At 43.3% G+C, this 22436-nt stretch overlaps 1 protein-coding gene and 2 long non-coding RNA genes across 12 annotated transcripts in view; all 3 read right to left on the bottom strand.

The window, feature by feature from the left end:
* LOC135241075 (syntaxin-binding protein 5-like) overlaps positions 1–22436 on the bottom strand; it is a 99207-nt gene that overhangs the window by 58842 nt on the left and 17929 nt on the right. For all 10 annotated transcript variants that reach the window (XM_064311187.1, XM_064311189.1, XM_064311188.1 and 7 more), the window contains exon 3: positions 1481–1562. In XM_064311187.1, the coding sequence (XP_064167257.1) occupies positions 1481–1562 (82 nt within the window). The remainder of the gene's footprint in view (positions 1–1480; positions 1563–22436) is intronic.
* LOC135241080 (uncharacterized) lies at positions 1569–8834 on the bottom strand. The gene is made up of 3 exons (XR_010325882.1): positions 5659–8834; positions 5519–5577; positions 1569–4646 (listed from the first exon to the last, which is right to left on the bottom strand). It is a non-coding gene; the product is annotated as an uncharacterized LOC135241080 (long non-coding RNA).
* On the bottom strand, positions 10851–21457 carry LOC135241079 (uncharacterized). Its single transcript, XR_010325881.1, has 3 exons — positions 20496–21457; positions 13909–14350; positions 10851–13731 (listed from the first exon to the last, which is right to left on the bottom strand). It is a non-coding gene; the product is annotated as an uncharacterized LOC135241079 (long non-coding RNA).

Raw genomic sequence — 22436 nt, 5'->3', positions numbered from 1 at the left:
AACTATTTTACAAAGTCAATGTTTTAGCAACAACAATTCATAATTTGTAACATGTGGGGTAGCAGAACAAGCTTGGGGGGTCCTCACCTTTTTTTTGTTTTGTTTTGGAACAACACAGACAGGATGGAGAGGGAGGAGGGTGACAGGCAAGGGGAAAGCAAGCAACTTTTAAGCATACTTCTTTCACGAGCATATATTATACAATATATTGAATTTTACACCTCTAAAGACCCATAATATCATTTAGTTTCCGAGTGTCCTTTTCGAGTATCCAAATGGCCTTTTTGGAAACCTGCCTAGACATAGCTCAGAAAAAAACATGCAGAATGTTCATTTCTGATGGTTTTGTCATAAAATTTGAGCGAGGATTTGTCTAGCATTGTGGCTGTGGCAGCATTGCCACAGGCACAGCAACAAGCATTTGCATCCACTGAAAAGAAAAACAGAAGAAAAAACTTCCACTTCCACTGTATTTTAGCATCTGTTACTTGTAATATTTAGAAAATATTCCAAAACAAACTCACATGGGCTACCTTTCAGTAGAGACCAGAATTATGTCTGTAGTCAAAAGAGTTTAGGAACAGTAACCATTTTATTTTGGGTACGTCATTTTCAGGCTTGTGTTAAAGAGGGGGTGCTACATAAGGGGTTAAATAGAGGTCTTCTTACCAAAATATGTAAAATTTCATGAATGAACTCTGTTCCCCTCCAGGATGCTAAATGATGCTCAGTCAAACACAAATTTTTGTCCTCCTTTCCAAAATGATCATTTAAATTTAGAAGGTGCATTCATAAAAAAACACCAGGAATAATATCAGCTCCAATCATATTTTTAACTTCTATTTGTATTATACTAGTTCATGAGAACAGTTGGCTAACATCCATGCCTCTCTGCAACATTAGAAGCAGTTTTTAGCTTCCAAGCCCACAATGCATTGCGGATGGATCAAGCGTTCATGGCAGAGGTTTTTAACAGCAGCCCTGTCTGGTATATTGGTGTCATATTCATTAGTGTGGCAGTGCAGTACCTTTTGGCATGAGAGAGCAAGTCTGGCACTTTCTCTGAGAGTCTGGCACACAGTGTTTCTCCCCATTAACAAAGTCGAAGCCACTCCTCTCCCAGAACAACCTCCTTGGCAATAATATGCCCAAAACAAAGCAACGCACACGGACGTGTGCTAGATAAGCAATCTGTTACTACTGCAGTGCCACTATCTGTTGTGATTACTATATGCGTCAACAATTTTATACATTTATTTTAGTCCAATGATCACATTAAATCAATTCAATCATCATCTTAAATGTATTTGCCAAGTACGAGTACAATTTTCCATGCTAAATCTCAAACAAGTTAAGCAGTTGGTATCCATCCACATTAACTACATATCAACAATACAAGGACTGACAGAAAAGCCTGCACTTTTGATGCCCATCAATCCCAGAATGCCTTGCCAGGGTGGCGAGCCAGGGTCGCTCTTACCTCATTGATGAGGAACTGCAGCTGCAGGACGGCCGCTCCACTGTCATGCTGGCAGTAGCAGTCCACGCCGGGACGTCCCAGTCTGATTTCATCATCAAATCAAGGATTCCAACACACATGACAAATAGGTCTGGATGGGGAAGGCCCAACCCAGATAAACGCTGAACACAACCACACCGGGAGAGGCATGTACAGACAAACACTTTACCTCAGTCACCTGTAGTAAAAATAAAAAACGTAATACTTAAAGGTAAAGACAAGATCATTAAATCCTCACACTCTGTGACAGACATAACTCTTTATCAGTATGACACTGCATATACACAGTAATAATAATAATAATAATAATAATAATAATAATAATAATAATAATAATAAATAGCAATTTCATCCCAGACATATCACTTTTCTGAGCCATTGAGCTTGTTTATAAATGCTGAAGCAACGCAGCTTAAACACAAGCCTGGGAAATGGAGAACTGGCCTACATACAAAAGAGTATGGAATCTAACTGGCTATTTCCCCCAGTCCAAACCTAGACTAACCATATCAACACAAGGAAGTAAGTTATGACCATTAAACTAGTAACACAATAAGCTGCACTGTAAAAATGTGGTCTTAGTGACATTAAAAAGCAAAGTAAAACTATTTTCGGCTGTTCAGAAGATAGCAGGGTTTTGAGATGAGTATCTGTCATTTCACTTTTGATCCTGCAAGGAGAATCTCTGTCTTTTCCTCATTTAGCTTTAGAAAGTTTGTGCTCATCCACAAGTTGATGTCAGTGAGACAGGCCGTGAGGGCACTCAGAGTTTTGGGATCACCTTGTTAAACAGATATGTACACCTGCGTGTCATCAGTATGACAGTGATAGCTGACATTGTGATGACTTATGAGATGACCGGGTGACTGGAGGGAGCATACACAGAGAAAATATAATTGAGCCAAGAATACTTCCTTGGGCAATGCCAAGGTCAATATTCTCAGTACTTTCAGATACCAGTTCGCCCAGACTGACAGACCCACCTCCCTGTTAAATATGAGTGGAACCAGTTAAAGACCCTGTCAGAGAGGTCAACCCATTTCTTCAGTCCATCAATTAAATCACTGTGCTCAATAGTGTCAAATGCAGTGCCTAGAAGAACAAGCAACGACAACGACTTTCTGTTGTCATCAACAGAAAGTCGAAGGTCATTAACTACTTTGGAGAGTGCAGTCTCAGACAGTACTGTGGTTGGCACGAACGCCTGGCTGAAATTAATCTAATACATTATTGTCGTTCAGGTGAATTGTCAATTGACTGAGAACAATCTTCTCCGAAAGTTCACTAAGGAAGGGAAGATTGGATATGGGTCGATAATTGTTACAGACTGCACTGTCCAATTTGGATTCACCACGGCAGTCTTGAAAGCTTTAGGGAAAATTCCAGATTGCAATCATGAGTTGATAATCATAATTATGTCTTGGGAGCAGCAAGAGAAGACCTTTAAAAAGCTTAGTAGGAATAGGGTCAAGGGAACATGTGGATGACTTCCTCTTCCCGATAATATCACTAATAGTTTCTTCATTAATCACATCAAAAACTTCCACTTTAGATGAAGGGTGGTGAGAAGGGAGATCCCAAGGAGATGGAGCGATGGGATCGACAACACCAGCTCCAATATTTAATATTTTTAATTTTTAATGAAAATTCTTTGGATTTAGAGACAGGCCTGGTTGCTCAAAAAAGTAAGATAATTGAGATTTAAAAGACTGTCAATAGTCAAGAAAAGAAATCTGTGGTCGTTGCGATGTTCAGCAATGACTCAGGAGAAATGGGCTAGTCTCTCTCCGTGGGACAGTGGGGGCAAGCGGCCACAGATGGATAGAGCAGGTACATTTAAAAACAGATACAAGGCAAACATGCAGATAAAAGTACACAGGCTTTGCTCTAGGCAACTGCACAGCGTAGGACTCAAAATAACAGTAGTTAGTGTAGAACAATTTGCTTTCTTCACGCATGCACTCGCAAATGCACTTTCTCTGTGATGTCCTGTCTTCTAGTTTCAGAAATAAAATGAGTGTGTGTGACAGTGTTTTCTGACCTGAAATGAATGTATCCATGTAATACAATGGAGAAAAGCAAATCATTATGAGCTGCTTGCATTTACATTGAAATTAAAACAAGAAAGGGCAAATTGTAAAGATTTTCGACCAAAAAAATAATAACGGTCTGTGTCGGGGGGTGGGGGGGGGAGGTATTAGGTTGCTCTGTCCTCTATCAGCTGCAGACAGATGCCTCAGGTTCCAGTGGCAGCCTTCTTGTTGAGAATATGTGAAAAGGTGTGTGAGCAGATAGCCTGGTCTCTGTGGAAGCTCTCTAAATGTCTCCAATTCTCTCACTCTCTGCTGCAGCCAGGACTGGCTGAAAAACTGAAGGTAGAGAATCTATGCCTGCAATGCCCATCAGCTCAGTTTCAGCTGGATTTGAAAACACTTCTTATCAGCAATCCATTGTAATAACTATGTCACTAATGAAGAATATAAACATGTGTATCCACACTCAAACTCAAACACACACACACACACACACACACACAGTCAAACACACACGCATGCACATACAATTGTTATGTGTTATGAAGCTCAAACTCTGAAAACAGCACTGTTGGTTAGCACTAGCCTTCTGACCAGGCTATAAATATGTCTTCAAATGGAATTCCTTGCATTGATTTTTCTTTCTCCTGACAACACAGTGAAATCAATAAAACCAGCTGGGAAGACCATAACACAATATCCTATCCGTTCAAGTCAGACCCATGAAACAGATGTTATATATCAATCAGGGCAGGATCATGAAAGAGATGAGCCAGAGGAATGCAGGTCCTGTCAGACAGAAAATCAGACAGACAGACACCCAACTTTGCCGTTTCAAATGAAGGAAAGCCTTTCCACGCAGGCTCAACACAGCGACCTGTTTTGCCACAGCGTGATTTCCACAGAAAAACTAGGGCTGAAGATCAGAACACAAAGGTGTGCAAGTCTCTGGTACATGCAGGTTGAGGAAATGGAATCCCGTGTGTTCTTAGCGAGAGGAAGTGTAAATCTCTGTGCTTAAATGCATTCGATCATCCGCTTTTTCGCCAGTGAGTCGCAGGACTTCACACCGCGGGACAGACAGGAGAAAGAACCTAAAATAAAGTGCAGAGGTGTCACATGTCAGCAGGGAGGCGCGGGGGAACGTGGCAGGAGTGAGAGCGTGTTGTGACAGACAGCGCTGCGCGATACACCTGCTCCTCTCTGGAGAAGGTAAAACTGCTCCCTACTGCTCCTACTGATATTCCCAATATTCCGCATTTCAACACTCCGTCTGAGGGCTATAACGATGCTCAGAGACAATGGCTTACTTTGCTATCAGCAGCCATACACTGCTGGAAGGAGGATGACTATCAAAATGCATTATTATATATAAGAGCAATACATAAACAAAATGTGCAACTAAAACAGAAATGCATTATGGGTGTGCGTGTTTGTGTGTTTTAACATGCAAGATATAAACTATGACAATGACATACAGTAATACTGCCATAAACATGGTGGTGAGAAATCACATACCTTTCTAAACCCACACTGACACCATTGCATTATGCCATTTGCAGACACTTATCTAAAACGACACAGATTACATTTCTACTGTTGTACAGCTGGATATTTACTGAAGCAATTCAGGTTAAGTACCTTTCTCAAGGGCATAACTGTAGCATCCCTACTGAGAATCAAACTCACAGTCTTCAATTTACAAGCGCAGTCCTAATCATTTTACAACACCGCCACACTGCATGATTTGTATCTCTAATAAACCTGCATATTAACAAGACCAGGTAGTTATGGTTGCTAGTGAGATAGCTGCAAATGGACATGCTTATTCTACCTATATGTATGAATATATGTGAGAGCTTTCACCATAAGAACGAAGCGTTTACCCCTGCCATTGTATGAATATACATACCTAATGGCATTAAAGTGCAGGCATGGACAGACAATGTAAATGAGGAACCTATACCTGAGGTAGGCAGATCTCTGGGGAGGCTGGTGTGGTAGTGCCAGGGGTTTCCATGGTTTCTGGTCAGGAGAGGAATGGGGTCACAGCTTTCATTTCTGCCGATGCATGAATGCCTATTAATTGTCCTTGAGTTTAATTACCTCTGAGAAGGTGACTGCCGTGGGCCGGGCTCCACGCTCTCATGAATGAAGGGCAGAGGACGGGTCACATGGGTGTTTACAAAAGACGGGTGGCTCCCCGCACACTGGCACGCACTCTTTTCTGTCCCATCTGCCTTTCAGGAGCGCGACTGAGCGAGAGTAAGAGCTGCTGCACATCAGCGCGTGGACACTGCGGTCCAGCGGCGACATGGAGCAGAATGTGGCTTAACGTCTGTATTTATTTAGCCTTATGTCTTTACTCCTGATTTGGAGAGAACTGCAGTGAGGCTGCCTGTATCGCACACACACGCACGCACACACACACACACACACACACACCCACACACACGTACACACAAAAACATACACTCTTGTTGTGTTTTGGAATACAAGCAGCTTCACACTCACGTAACTCACTGTCCACTTCCTCCACTTTCTCATTTAATTTCTAAGACTATTTATAAATGATTCTGTTATAAGATCATTTGTAGCTTTCCTTGGTTTGTCTTAAATGAGGTATAAAATGGCTTTCATAGGAAGCACATGGTAAGGAATCATATATCGAACATTCAAATCCTGCTTGAAGAGCTTGTGATCCGAATGTCAACCACAGAGAAAACCTCCCACACTCTTAGCGCAACACCTGCACCTCTCTTCTCACCTGGCAACCCTGGGCAGAGTTCTCTCAGGAAGCACAAAGCCCACGAGAGGACTTCCAGGCATGAACAAGAAACAAACAGAAAAAAAGCACATACCTTATTATGCACTCCTAGCGGCTGGCCCTATTCCACTGAGCCAGTGAGCACAGCCATGTCATTCTTCCAGCATTAACAGGGACATACCAGTCTAACACACGGACAAATGCAGTGGGGATATGTATAGAGAAGCTCTATGACTCACTGCAACGGAAGCATTCTGCAGGTATGGTTATAAACTATGTATCACACTCAATGCAGTGAGTCAGGTTTGCACATGCAGACATCCTATGTTTCAGAGAGAGAGAGGGGGTGGAGTGAGAGAGGAGAGAGAAGCAGGGAGAGAAAATGCAAGGAAGAGTTTAGGAGTAAAAGAGAGGGAGAGAGAGTAGGGAGGCTAGCAGACTAGTCACATGGGTTGGGGAAGAAAGAAAACACTGAAAGACAGAAGGGACAAAACGACTGGGAGTGAGAATGTGCTGAAAAGAGGGATAAGGAACGATAAGAGACGGAGACAGGTGAAGAAAAGGAGAGAGCGAACAGGCAGGAAGACAGGGAGGTCCAGAAGGGATTTAGGCAGAGATTGAGAGAGTGGGAGAGGGAAAGAGGGGGAAGTGTAAACAACAGGCACAGGCAAGAACAGAATCAGGAGACGAGAGGTGAGATGAGGAGAGGATGAAAATGAATGCAGGCTTGTGGGCTGTGACTCAGAGAGTGACAGGGTCTGAAAATGGGACGCCTGATGTTGCTAGTGTGACAGCTCCCTTCTGATTCACACAGGCAGACTCCCAGTGTTCAGCATCCTCAACCAGGGCCAAGAGATGAACTGCCGGTCTGAAAAGCCTTCAGACCCTGCAGTGTCAGGAAAGCCTTATTAATGCAGGACAACTGCAGTCCAGCTCTCCACTGTACGTAGAATTCCCACTAAACCGTACTGAGGAAGTGATCCTCCCCTCCTACCCCTCCGCCCACTGGCATGGTCTGTTTTCAGTTCAAATCCACCCATCCTGGGCTGGAGGAGAGGAGTCATTACATTACACCACATTTTGGGCATTTAGCAGATGCTCTTAACCAGAGCGAATTAAAAAGCTCACATTCTTTTTATACAAAATCCATTTATACAGCTGGATATTTACTACAGCAATTCAGGTTAAGTGCTTGCTCAAGGGTACAACGGCAGCACCCCAGCTGGTAATCAAACCCTCAGCCTTGGAGTTGCAGTCCTGGTTCCCTAACCACTGCGCTACACTGCCACCACACGCCCTGCTGAAGCTCTGTGCTGCGTTTGTACTGAAACTGAAGCCTCAGGGAACCCATCGCTGTCTTTACAACAGGAGACACATTACCTTGGGAAGCCCCACCTGTCTACATGAAACACAAGATGACACATCACCATGGGGACTCCTACCTGTCTACATCCAGTTTAGGATCAAGCTGAAGATCCTACCACATGCACATCAACTTTAGATCAAGCTCAGTGTGACACTTACAGTATGGATATAGCAGTACTCATACTCTGAGCTCTCCTGGGGAATTCTGGGTTCTGTAGTTCATAGCAGTGTGGTGAATCTGCCTGCAAAATAGCTGTACTGCCTGACAGTGCAATGCATCAGCATGATCATCTGTGCGATTCGCTAACACAGCTCTGAGCTCCAAGAGCCCCGCGGCAAACTGTTGATACAACCAATCAACAGCCCTCACAGGGCTACAATCTCTAGAGCCTCTAGCAAAGTTCTACAGATACAGTATCCGCATCACTGCTGATCAGATCGAGATCACTGATGGGGAAGCAATGCAAACACAGAAAAAAATACTACTCCCTTGTCCCACCTCCGTCCCCTGTCCCCTCTCAGCCTGGGGGGAAAGGACAACTCTAGTACTGTTTTAGCAATTAGACATGCAGCAAGTATGTCACCTCTCCGATTTAATTAAAGTGAATCTAAAGGGAATTTAAAAAGAGGGGCATTATACCCAAGTTCTCTTTTTATAAGCATAATATATGAAATATGTCAGGTATTAAGAGCTAGCTTATTCTTCCAATATTCTCAAACAGACAAAGAGTTATGGGCAAGGGCATTTATTAAGGCATGCTTCAAATGATAGCAGATTTGTTACACGCCCTTCAGATGCTCTTTGTTCGGCACACAACAGCAATCTGTACTGTGCGGGATCACCTCTACCTGATCTCAGATCAGCTGAGCCCTGTCTCCTCTGTCAGGAGCAGAGGGTTCACTGCCCAAAGCAGGACCCAGGATCAGTTCACTGCCACAGTCACTCCTTCAGTAGCAGACTGAATCTCACAGCCATCTCCCTGGAGAAGGCACAGAGTCCACATGAAAAAAATCAACACTAACCCTGACCCTGCACAGTGTGTGCCTCTGAATCTTTCACAGGCACTGTGAGAAAGCAAATATTTCTGCACACACTGTTTGGGAACCTGCAGTATCCATGCAAGGAGCAGAGTAAACACAGGACATAAACCCACTGCATCACACACAAGTGCTTACAGTCATGTGCACACACATATATACACGCACACAGGCACATGCATACACAGGCACGCACACACACACAGACACACACACAGTTTAACCCCACAGATATTCAAATAATGTCACTTCAAGGTCATGTGTGGTTCTCCCGAATTCACTCTAGAACAGGAAGAACTCCTCTGGTCCTGAAAGGACCTTTCCTGTCCTCAAGGGCCAGGATTGTACACTTTCTTACAGGTGCCTCAACGCATAGCCTGGAGCATACAGGGGCATGTGAACCCTTCTCTGAAAGACCTATGCTAGCATCTGAATGAATGGAAACAGTCACAGACCTACCTCCTGGCATTCAGAGACCCAAAGACTCTTGAAAAAGCCTACCATTTCAATGCATGATCCCCTCTTCCTCTCACTAACCCCTCCTGCCGTGCCCCCACAGGCCTGTTAACGCTGTGCTAGTGAAAGGACAAAAGCCGAAGGTCAGGGGTCAAGTGGCCATCAATTGAATCAAACATCTGAATGAAAAATCAATGAGAACTCATTGATGCTCAACTGCCATTTGCAGGAAGTGACACATAAAAATGGGTCCAGCGTTACTGAGTGTTTACTTTCCATTTGGCTTGTGGTCAATACCACAACAAAGAACCAACCAAGACATAGTTTTGATTCAGAAAAAAACCCTGTCCTTCAGTAAAACCCTGTTTTCACTCAACTTGCCTTTCTCTTTAGTTATTTTGTCATTAGTCTGTGCCTGGGAGCTGCAAGCTTCCCTGCTGATCCAATCTGACAGCTCTGTGGAGCACGGTGATCGAAATGAAGATGAGTCAGACCTGCATTCAGGCAAACACACCACACAGAGCCTGCAGGGACTGCACTGAGAACCAAACACACCACACAGAGCAGGGACCGCACTGAGAACCAAACACACCACACAGAGCAGGGACCGCACTGAGAACCAAACACACCACACAGAGCAGGGACCGCACTGAGAACCAAACACACCACACAGAGTCTGCAGGAACTGAGAGGCAAAGAAACACTGGCATCCTGAGTCCGGTCAGGGAGCCGGAGAGCCACTGATCCAAACATGTAACCCATTCAGTTCCACAATGTTTCATAAATTTACCAGCATCTTACCACAATGATAATAATTAATCCATTCAAAAACTCGCTTTACTTTCATTGGTGGAAGAGCCTGACCATGTGACCATTTTCCAGGGCAGGGGCTGTGAATGCAATCCAGTCTATTTCCTATTCCAGGTAATAAACTGCTAATAGCAAGAGCCTCAATAAACAGAATTGAGATGCACCAATTCCAATGCCTTAACATCAATCATACATGCTCATGTACTGCACAGCTAGGTAAATTGCCATTAGATATTCTTTGCATGCATTTTTAAAAATGATAGTTTTAACTAGTGCCAAGATTAAACAGAGTAAACAAGAGCATGCTGGCCCTTTCGTCTCTCTGTCTCGAATTACAAATGTGCAGCTGTTCTAGGGATGTCAAATGAAAATTTGAATGCTAATTGCATTGAATGGAGATCCGATCTAACCCAGTGGTATCCACATTAAACCAGTGAAAACTATCTCTTCAATATCATGCATGTCAAAGAACTTGAAAATCTGCTTGGTCTGAGTAAAGGGGAATATGAAATGTCAAGGGGAATATGACAAATGATCTGTATTTTTCTTTAAATATCCAAAACATTCTAACGATGATGTCTGAAAAGCAGGCCAAAGTGGCATTATGCCAAAATATTATGTTATACACTGTCTCTTACTCTCTCTCATTAATTTAGGAAAAAGTTATTGTTTTAATCCTCAATAATTGTGATGTCCAGAGGTTAGAGCATGGGTTTTATGAACTGAACCTGAACTTTTACAGGTCAACTAAGTGATTATCTCAACCATGGTCTGGTTCAAAGAAGCCCTCCCTTTCTCCCCTTCTCCCTCACTCCCTCTCCCTCTGAATGACAGCTCAGGTAGCTGATAGACTGCTCTCTTTAATTATCTCCTCTGATTGTATTTTCCACATCTGGGGGGAAAGGGAACCTGATAGCCAGATGATACACCTGTTAGCGAACGGGAGGAAATGAATGCAGAGAAATGACTCCGCAGTCTGTGGTGCCGAGCCACGCGGGAACATCTGCCGCGCAGGGGAAGGAGAGGAAGGAACGTTCTGGAAAGCGGCCGCGCGATCTCAGAGCGATAACGGCGGGCCACAGGTGGCCTGCCGCAAATGAGGAGAAAACGCAAATACCGCGTGCCCTTCTCAGCGGGGAAATCTGATTGGATTTGAGGGGTTCTCTCGGGCTCTGAATCGCAGCGGCGTCGGGGAGATAAGATAACCTGTCACCGCCAGGTCACTGCCGTGTTATAATGTCTCCATTTGATTTTTTCCTCACCTTACGCTTTCTCATTTCAAGGCTTCCTTCACACCAAAAGATGACAGCTGTTATAAAGGCCAATATCTACATAAACCCAGTGATTTGGATGAGCAATAATTCTTCATTGTTTTGATTCACTTTTTTTTTTCCAGTTTCTGTGAATTTGATCATTCATGGGGTGCATAGCTGTCTGGGGGGCATCTGTCTGGTCTAGCCATTGGGAATTAGAGTGAGGAACGATGTTTAGGGGGGAGGGAGTTTAATGACTGCGATCAGCAGCAATAAGCACGCTCTGTTCTTCCCTCCCTCCCCCTCCGCTCAAACTTTCATACTGCTTTTGACAGGCCAGTAAATAGCGGCATTCATTCACCACGCTCCATTTAACGCAGGAGAGATCAAACAGGCAGGGATAATGATAACTCTGCCAATGACCCGACGACAGCTTTGAGCTGATAAAGGACAGGAAGTGGATTTAATGGGACAGGAGCGCTCGCTGTCAAATTCACCGCCTGCTCTGAGCAAAATTACAATGCAAAATTACTTATTCACTTAGCTGTTCCCAAAATCAAAGGAAATACACCATGATTCCAGGCCATTACTACATGCTCACTACGTTCTTGTGAAAGGTACTTGCATCATTCATCAACAAATTTGATAGGGAATTTGAACGAAGTTGCACATTTTGAAAGTGCAACAATGTCTTTCCTGATTATGGCTCTAACCCATAATCCTTGGGATATAAGCCACTAACCTTCTGTTTGCGAGTGCTCCACATTGCTGCCTTTCAGTAATAGGATAGTCAGGACTCAGACAGACATGCATTTTAAATACTTTGACATTTTACATGCCAGTAAAATATGAAAAGAATCCTACAGACCGTTGAGGATTTTCAGTCAAACATGTTTTGAACAAAAATGTACAAATATAAAATAATAATTCTGTATACAACTGAAAATGATTGTAGTTGAAGCATTTCAAATAATGATTTGACTTGGGTCCACATGGCATAACCTTGTTTGGAAAAGTGGTGCAGAGACAAAAGCACAGCCATCTCATAACCTTTATCGGAATTAACTTCCAGAGAACTCAAATGCTACCAGAAAGGCAGACCTCTTATGGTCCAGTACCACTGCAGACAGGGGAGTGATTACAGAGATTTCACATAGAATCAATACATCATGACTCATCCTCACTCAGGTGAGCTCACATTGTTCAAACAAACCGGCTGTGAAAATCGTTTGTCCCGCAGGTCGTTCATCAAGATGATCCCCGCTAAATGATGAACTCGACAGAACCGAAGTGACAACTGCCCTTTGTTTTAGCATTGTGGAGAACAATAGCACAACAGACAAATCTGCTAAACGCTGTTGTTGTTGTTTCTACTCTTTCATAACAAGCTCAGTTGACATGAAAGAATTTCACTGAAAGATTTTAAGGAGATGGTGAGAAAAGGAGAGAAGAGATAAAACACCGAAAGGGAATGGAGAACAAATCATCAGCTAATGAGAAAGACAGCAGAATCCAGACTCTCTGAAGTTTATGACAGTAAGGCTGCAAATCCGTGGCAAGGTTTACCCATTACACTGTCTCTACATTCACACTCTCTCTCACCAGTCATAGGGCCTGCTAACTGTGCTTGAAATGAACAACGTGTTGCATCACTCACTAAATCAATTATTGATCACTTAGAGAGGCTGAACACACAGCTCAAAAGACTGTCAAGATGTGTCAAACCTCCAGGAGTTGCAGTGCAATAAGAAAGGGGAAAAGAGCGAGCCAACATAATTTGAGCAAAAGAAAGAGGGAGCTCACCCAACTAAAGAGGGAGAAAGATGTAGCCCACCCAATCAGAGAAGGAAAAAGAAGCAGCCCAACCAATCAGAGAGGGAGGAAGAAATAGCACACCCAATCAGAAATTCCCAATTATCAGAATCCATGTCGTTAATCATGTAGAAGATAGTTCTAAAATGTTGTATTTCAGTCATCTTTGAAAATTCAACTTTGAATACTTTGAAAATTCATTCTATTAATAATCAACCCTAGTACAAATCCAAGGAAAACTGACACAGTAAAGCAGACTGTGCTTCATCCTTTAAGCACAGTCAAGCCAACAATAGAGAAGAGTCTCACCTGGATTCAATTAACATGTAACAGATCCTTATATTCTCACAAATAAAATCACTGTTTTTAGCGACCAGCAATCAACAAAAGGACTCAAAATGGCTCACAAAATTGTGCTGGTGAAAAAAAAAGAAAGAAAAAAAAACAAAAACAAACAAGCACTTGTAATTATTCATCAAAATTAGCTGCAAATGCTAATTCTTTCAAGGCTGGAGCATATGCAGATTCAATAGATCATAAGAATGAAGGCTGTTGTCATTGTCTAATATCTCAAACACTCTGGCTTTCAAGTTGTCGTATCCCAGCATCCCCTGGGGTCAGTGCATGTGGAACTCTCAACAGGCAGGGACCTGTCGCTCTTACATCCTCGGATTCCCGCTAATAATGAGTGAAGAGAGTGAGAGAGAGAGCAAGAGAGAGAAAGAAGATAAAAATAAATAATGTAACACTCTTGTGAATTGAATAGTGAACAGTCCACTAAGAGACAGAAGACTGCTGTATGTATGAAAGCAATTGGTGTACAGTTTGTCCCAGTCTACTAGCAATCTACTTCACCTTAAATCTGCTTAAACCTGCAGATACTGCAACCCTCCAGGAGCCTGCAGACACTGATGTTCATGAACCAATGAGAAAGCAAGCAGAGTCTGCTTTGTGGCTCGTTAGGCTGAGGACAAACCCCATGGCTTCAGACCGAATCCAGGCCACGCTGGCGCTGGCTGTGGCAGCTCCATAAGGTGATGCAATTGCCGGTTGTGTCGCCCAGGTTATGGGAGGGTTCAGTCGGTTAGGCCACCACGCTTTATCGCTCTCCAGCGACCTCCAATGGTTTATCAGGGAGCCGTGGACTGCATGGCAAAGGCCCATATGAAAGGTCCAACTCCAGTCTGTGGGAGCTTGGCTGTAGTCTGCGGTGTGAACAGAAGAAGATGGCGAGCAGAGCAGAACCATGGCTGTCCACACTCCCCTGAATCAGCAGTGGTTTCACGTGTGAACGCAGCTGAGGAAGCAGATAATTGGACATTCCATATAAGGGTGGGAATTGGACATGTTCAGCTGCACACTGTGCTCCAAATTAAAAAAAAAAATAGATTAATAAATAAAATTTCAAAAAACAAGAAAGCATCCAGAAAAGGCAGGGTGGGCATCAGAGACCATTCCCACCTCATTCCTAATACTGTAAAATTTGTTCTTTTGTATTTGCTAACACACACAGATGGGAATCAATGTGCTTTGCTCTCGGCTGTAATGTGCCTGTGGCTTCCACACCACAGCTCCCATGTGTGCATATCTATAACACACTGGCTCTTACTGAGGAAAACACAGCCTAACACATTTGGATTGCACGAGATACATTCTGCTGAGTCAAATTTTCCCTACTCCACTACCACCTGACAAATGGTATGGAGATATATTCTTCGGCATTCATCTCAACCTCAACATGCGCATGCGCATGCACGCACACACACATGCACACACACACACGCACAGGGTCCCTAAAACACAAAGGGTACAGAGATTCAGCTGTGCAGTAGCCAGGAGTCAGCTGCGGGAGGGGCCAGTCTGTGTGCTGGCCAGGGAGGGATGTTATAAAATGGAGTATTTATCGCAGTGTCTGACGGCGTGCCGCTTTGCTGCTCACTGCAGGCAGAGACTCCACAGCATCACAGACTGCAGACACAGTGTTTCTTAGATCATTCTGCACAAAGACACAAAGCAGGCTACGGACTGCCATGTACAACAAAAGACCAGCCTTATCCCTATACTTACACGTACTGGATTTTTGGCATGCGTAAAGACACAGATTGTTAAACTGGCATGTACAGAGAAGCTCATATAGATTGGAATACAGAGCTGCAGTCGTTAGACTGGCATGCATAAAGAGATGCAGCGTGAGATTGACATATACAGATGTACTTATTAGACTGAAATGCACAGAGATGCAGACTGTTATATTGGCATGCAGAGATGCATACTGATAGATGTACAGTAACTGTATGTTAAATCAACATGCACAAGGACAGAAAAAGCATTCTTTAGACTAAAAAAAAAACAAGGAATATGAGAGAAACACAGCAGTCTTCTATAGGCTGTGCTGCAGGAACTCCATTGATGATGATGATGATGATGCATTAGCAGGAGTCACTATGGAAGTGGTTATTTACAGCTCTTTGGACTCAAATGAATGCAGATACTTAATTCTGAACAAACATACACACAAACCTGACCGACAGGGGGTTCTTTTCAATGAAGCTAAAAAAGTCATTAGCCATTGCTGGTTCAGGGAGTGTTAATGATACCCTACAGGTGGCTTCAGGAGGATGTTTCAGCACATTGCAGGAGCACTGTGAACTATCACAATCCTATTCCCATAAAAACAGCAGTCGTATTATGATGTAATGCTGAACATCTGCTTTGCATCTTTCAATGGCATTTGGTGGGTATGTTTAGCTGAAGTATATACATTCCCTCACTCTCTTTTCGCATAATTCCTGCAGACCAAAAATGCAAGGTTTGCAGAAAAGCAGCGTAAATATTAAATTCTCAGCTCCTCAGATTCACAACTCATATCCAGTTCTGCTGCAGCATGGTGACAATATAGAACCTGCAGCACAGCTACGATACAAAACCTACAGCAAGGTACCAATGCAGAACCAGCAGCAAGGTACCGATGAGAAACCTGAAGCTACAGATTAACTGTTTTAACAACTTCAGCTCTGGAGGATTCAATACTTGACTTGACTCCACACTGACTTGCTGTGTACAAGTCCTTTTTTTGCATAGACACGGATCCAAACAAAAATGAATTTTTGATCTGATTCTTATAAAGACAAAGCATGCTAAATTACTAACTTATTTTGCTGTACAATTTTGTGGAGGCATTGCATTTAGGCAGAAATCCCTGGAAAACGACTAAGCAGAATGTTTTTGTCAGTAAAATAACAATAGTAAAATCTGACACTTTGTAGTCAAGCTATTCAGATTTACAGTCTGCCAATGATAGCAAGCTTATTATTTTACTGTTGAAATCTAAGAATGGGTAATTATTACTTTACGTTTATGTATTGTATGCTTTGATTGGGTACCAGTAATGAAATGTCTGAACCATGTGATAAAATTAACCAATCAAAACATTTACACCATTACTGCAGATCTCTTAATATATCACTCTAACAGAACCATCCACCATGAGGAAATATTGATTTTCTCCTGGAAGCTTTTTATAGCAACAAGAACCAATCATTAAAGCACTTTCCTTTTCACTGCTTGCTCTTCTGAGCACACAGGCTGTGTGCAGATAAAGAGAGCAAGAGAGAGATGAGTGGTGTGAGAGAGGGATGCAGACAGAGATGGAGAGAGAGAGGTAAAAGACCAACATAGAATGGAGGAGTAAGGGGAGAGGACGAAAAAGACAAAGATATAAAAAGAAGAGATAAAAATGGTACGAAAAAGAAAAGAAATCTGAGAGAGGGGGGGAGAGACAGAGTATGCTAAAGAAAGAGAAAGTGCTGCATTAATTAACAACAGACTGAAATTTTCTTGCTCCTAATTACATGTGTATATCCCTCCTGCTAATTACCATACAGCCATTCCCACTTCTGTTTTAGGACTCTAAAAAGTTGCTTTAAATTAATTTACTTCCTAATGTTAGATAACATTTAAATAGACCAAATCACAGTTTAAAAATATAATACATAAACAGTGTATATATATATATATATATATATATATATATACATATATATAACAGAAAATAAACAAAATATATTCACAGTTTTGTAACAGAAAATATTCAAGCTTCTTAAAGCTTCTTAAAGTGCACTAAATTCTGTTGAAGGAATGTAATCTCCATGCTAATGCATCATCATCCTCCCACAAGACTGCATTCATGGTGCCTGTACATGCAGGTGTATGCGTTTGTGTTAGTGCTGTGTGTGTATTCCCACGTAATACTGAAACAGTAATCCTCAGGTTGCAAAAATCAGGGTTTTTTTAGGATGTGAATGCAAATGAGATTGCTGGGGTTTTTAAATTTTAAATCTTCAAAAGCGCCTGATTTCCCAGATGGAACATCCTTCTCAACCTTGACCTTATTCTCCTCACAGCGGTTGTTGAAATTTTGAGAATGCAACTGCAGTCTGAAAGGAGGCTTTGTGTGCCTAAAAGCGCATCAGAACAGGAATGATGTCATTCGCAGCACATTACAACAACCCGCCGAAATTATGTCCAATTTAATCAGACACTTTAATCACTTAAAATAGGTGACCGGAGTGTCCCAGCCACAGGTCTGGATGAGTTGCTCTCCTTGGAGATGAACAACATCATTTCATACAGAGAGAAAAATCCTGTTATCTCATCCCTCTGATAATCACACAATGGCTTCACCTCATGAACACCTCTGAAGGCAGACCACAGCGCTCTCTGAAGCCGCAGAGCTCTGCATGTTTAAAAGCCCAGAGGAGACATATTCACACAGCTGCCACATGCGAGAAAACACACTCACACTGGCATTCGGTAGACTGCAAGAGAGTGAAATGTGAAATGGCACACACACACACACACACACACACGCACACACACACACACACACACATGCACACGCGCGCACACACACACACGCACACACATGCACACGCGCACACACACACACACACACACGCACGCACACAGTTTAAAGCTTTGCGCAGCAATGAAAGGAAAGCACCGAGCTCATTCTCAGAAGTGAGTCATGTCTCCTGATCTTCTCTAAATGCCACTTAAGACAAGTGGCAGAGTGGGAACATTCATTATCTGTCAGTAAGCAAAAGTGAGCATTACAACATGAAGAGCTGATTCCACACACACTCCATCCATCATCCCTAATGGAGCTCAGGGCCACGGGACGCAGTGATCGTGATGCAATCAGAAGCAGCACAGACACACCTCCACGTGACCCGTCAGCATTACTCCAGCTGGTTATCTAGAATATAAACATCAAACATGTAATGATCACCGGAGGTGCTTACAAGGGCAGGGTTTAAAACCAATCTCAAAGCACTGACTGTCAGTACTCGTTATGAGCAGGTAATGTAAGAGGACTGGTACAGCATCACACTGTACAGAAAAACTAACTGCCATGATCCTCATTTCACATTTACTCTGAGCGAAAGCAATTCAGGAACAGTATACAGCATGTTCACCCTGCGAGGGTAGGCCTTATCGCAATGGAAATTTAAGTTATGCAATTCAAATTCAATTTCTGCTGGCACTAATTTCTGCCCATAGACCAATCAGAACACCCAAACAGAGCGGACTGACAGGGTCGGTCACAACACCCAATCAGCCTGCAGTGTGGACACCAATCAAGACCATGCTAGACAAGACACAGTGAGTGAAGCTCTTCAAATGGGAAAACCTCCGTCAGTGCAATATGCAGTGCACACAGGCAGTATGCAATGCTTATGAATGCAGTATTTTATTCAAGGTTTCAACTGGCACACAAAAGGTAGGCCAGCACGTTTCAAACAAACAGTCCCACCTCTTTCACAATGCGCCCACTTCTCAATTCACACGCAGATTGAATCTTTTCTCTTCATCTTTTTCCTCAAATTCAAATTTGCTTCGCTGACACAACAAAGGGGAACCACACAAGCAAAGCATTAAAAGCGGTGGAAACAAGCAACCTAATAAAAAAATCAGGCCATTGATAAACGTCCATAAAACATCACACCCTGGTGCATCCCACATCTCACAGGAGGCAGATCTAAGCAGCCGCCAAAACGGCAGTCGCCACTCTCCACTCGTCTCCGTCATTAGCATGCAGCGAGTGTTCCTCTGCCAGATTACCATTATTCCAACACAAAAAAATAAAAGACACCCTTGATGTTGTTGTTGCCAGGACTGATTGAGCCACGAGAAGGGAAGGGTAAGGTTAAATTCAGCATGTAGGACCACCGGGATGAACAAAAGGACTTCAAAGACAGCACACACAGCTCCTCGCCCACAAATGAAACTGATGAGGAATCCTCCTCGGCGACGGGCGCTGCTTTGTCAGCCGCGAGGGACGGGTTTCGGCGAGCAGGCTCGGAGGTGCGTGCGCGCGCACGTGTGTACGGCGGCCCACAGTCGCAGCGAAAGCATCGCGTTCAGCAAAGAACACATTTGTCACCCGTAATTGACCGCGAGCACAAACGCGCACAAACACCGATCCGCGCCGCACCTCCACTCCACAGGGAAAACAGCCATTCCTTATTAGATGCAGGATCTGCCCTTTCCCTGGCTCCAAACTCCCGGGCCACGGCGACGATGATGAGCCGTAATTACACGCAAACACCGGGCCGGGCTGGGCATTATCTGGAGAATGGAGAGATGCTGCTGGCGTAAAATCTCAATCTAAGTGGCACCAATTTAAATGAAGCTCAGCTGATAAAGGCAGACCCAGCATGGCCCCGTAATGGGGTCCCCACATCACAGACGCATTCTCCAGGCCTGCATGTGTGATTAGGCCACAAACCCACATCCTACACACACCAGCCTTATGTGAAACCGATCCGGTTACCTTTCTCGGAGACACAAGGCCACTTCCACAGCCGGGGACAAACCATCAGCGCATGCGGTTTGTTTCCTGCTTGACCCAGCACAAAATATATACAGCAATTATAATCACAATCTGAATCACCTGCGTGGCAAATCTAGTGAGACCAAACACTTTCAAGTCAACTCAATGGCCCTGCAGAAAGCAGAAATTCTGATTTGTAGCCAAAGAACAATATAGTGCACTATTATTTATTTTTTTGGTATACAGATTAACTTTGAAATACATGGTCACAATTCGTGCTCGTGGGGAAAATGGTACTCTGCATGTGCATTATGAGTCAAGCTCTTCAAAACACGGCCTATGATAAACACACGCTATCTCACTGTGAAATAAAACCAGCAAAACAAGCAAGTACAATCTCAGACGCAGACACATAAGCAATGGACTGGGAAAAGCTTAATAATTCACGCTAAGCTGATTTCCCAAAAAATAAATAAAATCAAAATAATTCAGCGTGGGTTGTCTTGGTACATGTAAACAGTGAAAGGAAAACTTCATACTTTCAACAGTCCAACTTGTGATGCCAAGATCTCAGAAATAAAGATATTTGAGAGAATTGGTTTCTTACTAGTCTGGTTGATTGAGGGTTATGGTCACAGTTTCAGATTGGGGTAGTGAGCACACCTCTATTCAGGAGCTTCCTGGAACAAACAAGCTGCATTTTGATTGGCTGTTAAAAACATTCAATGCATTCATTCCGATTGGTTGTCAACAACAGTGGTTAAGTGAATTATGCTTTAGGAGGTGCTCTGAATTTGGCAGATAAAAATTTCAACAGACTACAAACACATAAAAATGCATTTTATTTATGGATCACAGCCTTGATGACATATGGACCTTTAGAAATGGTTGTTTCCATTGAATGGGATGCTTTGGCCTTGTTTTGTAAAATCTGTCCTCCCTGTCAGGCATTGGCCTATCAGATGTGAATTATCTCCAGTCTCAGAAGCAGATGCTTGTTTCCACTCTGAGGCAGGGTCTGGTCACCTCTGTTTATTTTAAGCCATTTTAGAACAGAGTATATTTAGGACAGTTCTGTTTCTTTATTATTAGTTAAAAAAATAAAAAAAGGCGGTGAAAATTAGGCTTGTCCTAATAAGGCTTTATGTGGGCCAAAGTGTGATAAACGCATAAGATCAGTGGCACAATATAGGGCAGCTAACATGTTGTGTGCAACACGTCTCCTGTGACTGCATAATTTCGCATGGGAACTAAAGGTGTGTTGCTTTGGTTGCTATGGCCCAGCCATAATAATAACATTAACTCTCAAAAAAAACCATACTTACACACTGTGTAATTCTGCAGTTGTTGTGTGCAGGAGGGAGCAAAGATAATTGGAAGATAGGTGCTATTGTAGAAGGGGAGTAGAGTCGTGTTTACACCATATTCTTTGAGATGTCATTTCTGTAACATTCTGAATACTAGGGGGCATTAAAGTATTGATGGGGGTAAAAGGAAAGCCATGCAGAGATCTTTTGAGGGGCAGGTGCTCAAAGTGAGAAAAGGGCACGCAAACCTAGAAAAACTGTTTTACAATGTCTAGTCGTTGTGCAGAATACATTTAACCACAATGAATGAATGAAAATGAATAGCAGCTACAATAATTATACAAATATACTGTACATTTTTTAATCAAATTAAAGGGGCAAATCCAGCACTTGGGTCAATAGCAACAGGTGCCCTATCCCCCTCCCCTCATCTCTCCAACCCCCCCCCCCCACCCCCCTTACAAGCCTGAATATAAATATGAAATATAATATGAATACTCTCAAACCGTGTATTGGATGTCTTTCCCCCCCCATCAGAAAGCATAGGCACACAGGGCGCAGGGGGTACCGTGGAGCTGCTCAAACCGCAGGATTGTGGCGAGCCTGTCAGACCTGAATAACCGCTTCTTTAAAAACATGAGATGGAAACACGCACGGCAGGGTACGGCGACGGCGGCGGTATCTAAATGAGCACATTAAGCTCCCGCGTATTTCAGCGCGCCGTCGTGTATCTCCTCCCCCCCCGGGCCTCGCTTACCTCGCCCATCAGACGATGGACACCGGGCCAAAACAAAGACAGCCATTTCAAGCTATGAAACTGAACCTCACCACTGTCCTCAGAGACCGCCCCCCCTCCAAAACCTGCACCCATTATCCCATCCCCAGGGGACAGGGATCCAACACGTTACCCCACTTTTCCCCTAATCCATTCTGCACAGGGAAAAATATTCCCAATAAAGGAAAAACACAATAATAACCTACAATTTCACAGCACTTAGAAAATTACCATGGGGAAGAGTGTGTTAGATAAACCAAGATGATTACAGTTTCTAAGCAAGTTCTGGACCCCCTCCTATGATATATAATTTACACTGTGCACCCTATGCCCTCCCACCTATGCCCTATCTCCTGTCCCCTAGCCCCTTTTTTCCTTTACAAGCAGGCACCGGGACTCTTTTCACCGGGGATACCTCCCTGCTGTTTTAGCACGGTTGCACCATTCAGCACTTCCTCCTCTGAGA

The sequence above is a fragment of the Anguilla rostrata genome, chromosome 15, assembly GCF_018555375.3.
Source record: "Anguilla rostrata isolate EN2019 chromosome 15, ASM1855537v3, whole genome shotgun sequence".
In the NCBI taxonomy this organism is placed as follows: domain Eukaryota; kingdom Metazoa; phylum Chordata; class Actinopteri; order Anguilliformes; family Anguillidae; genus Anguilla; species Anguilla rostrata.
Note: the sequence above shows the minus strand (reverse complement) of the source record. Positions and strands in the feature narration are given on the sequence as shown.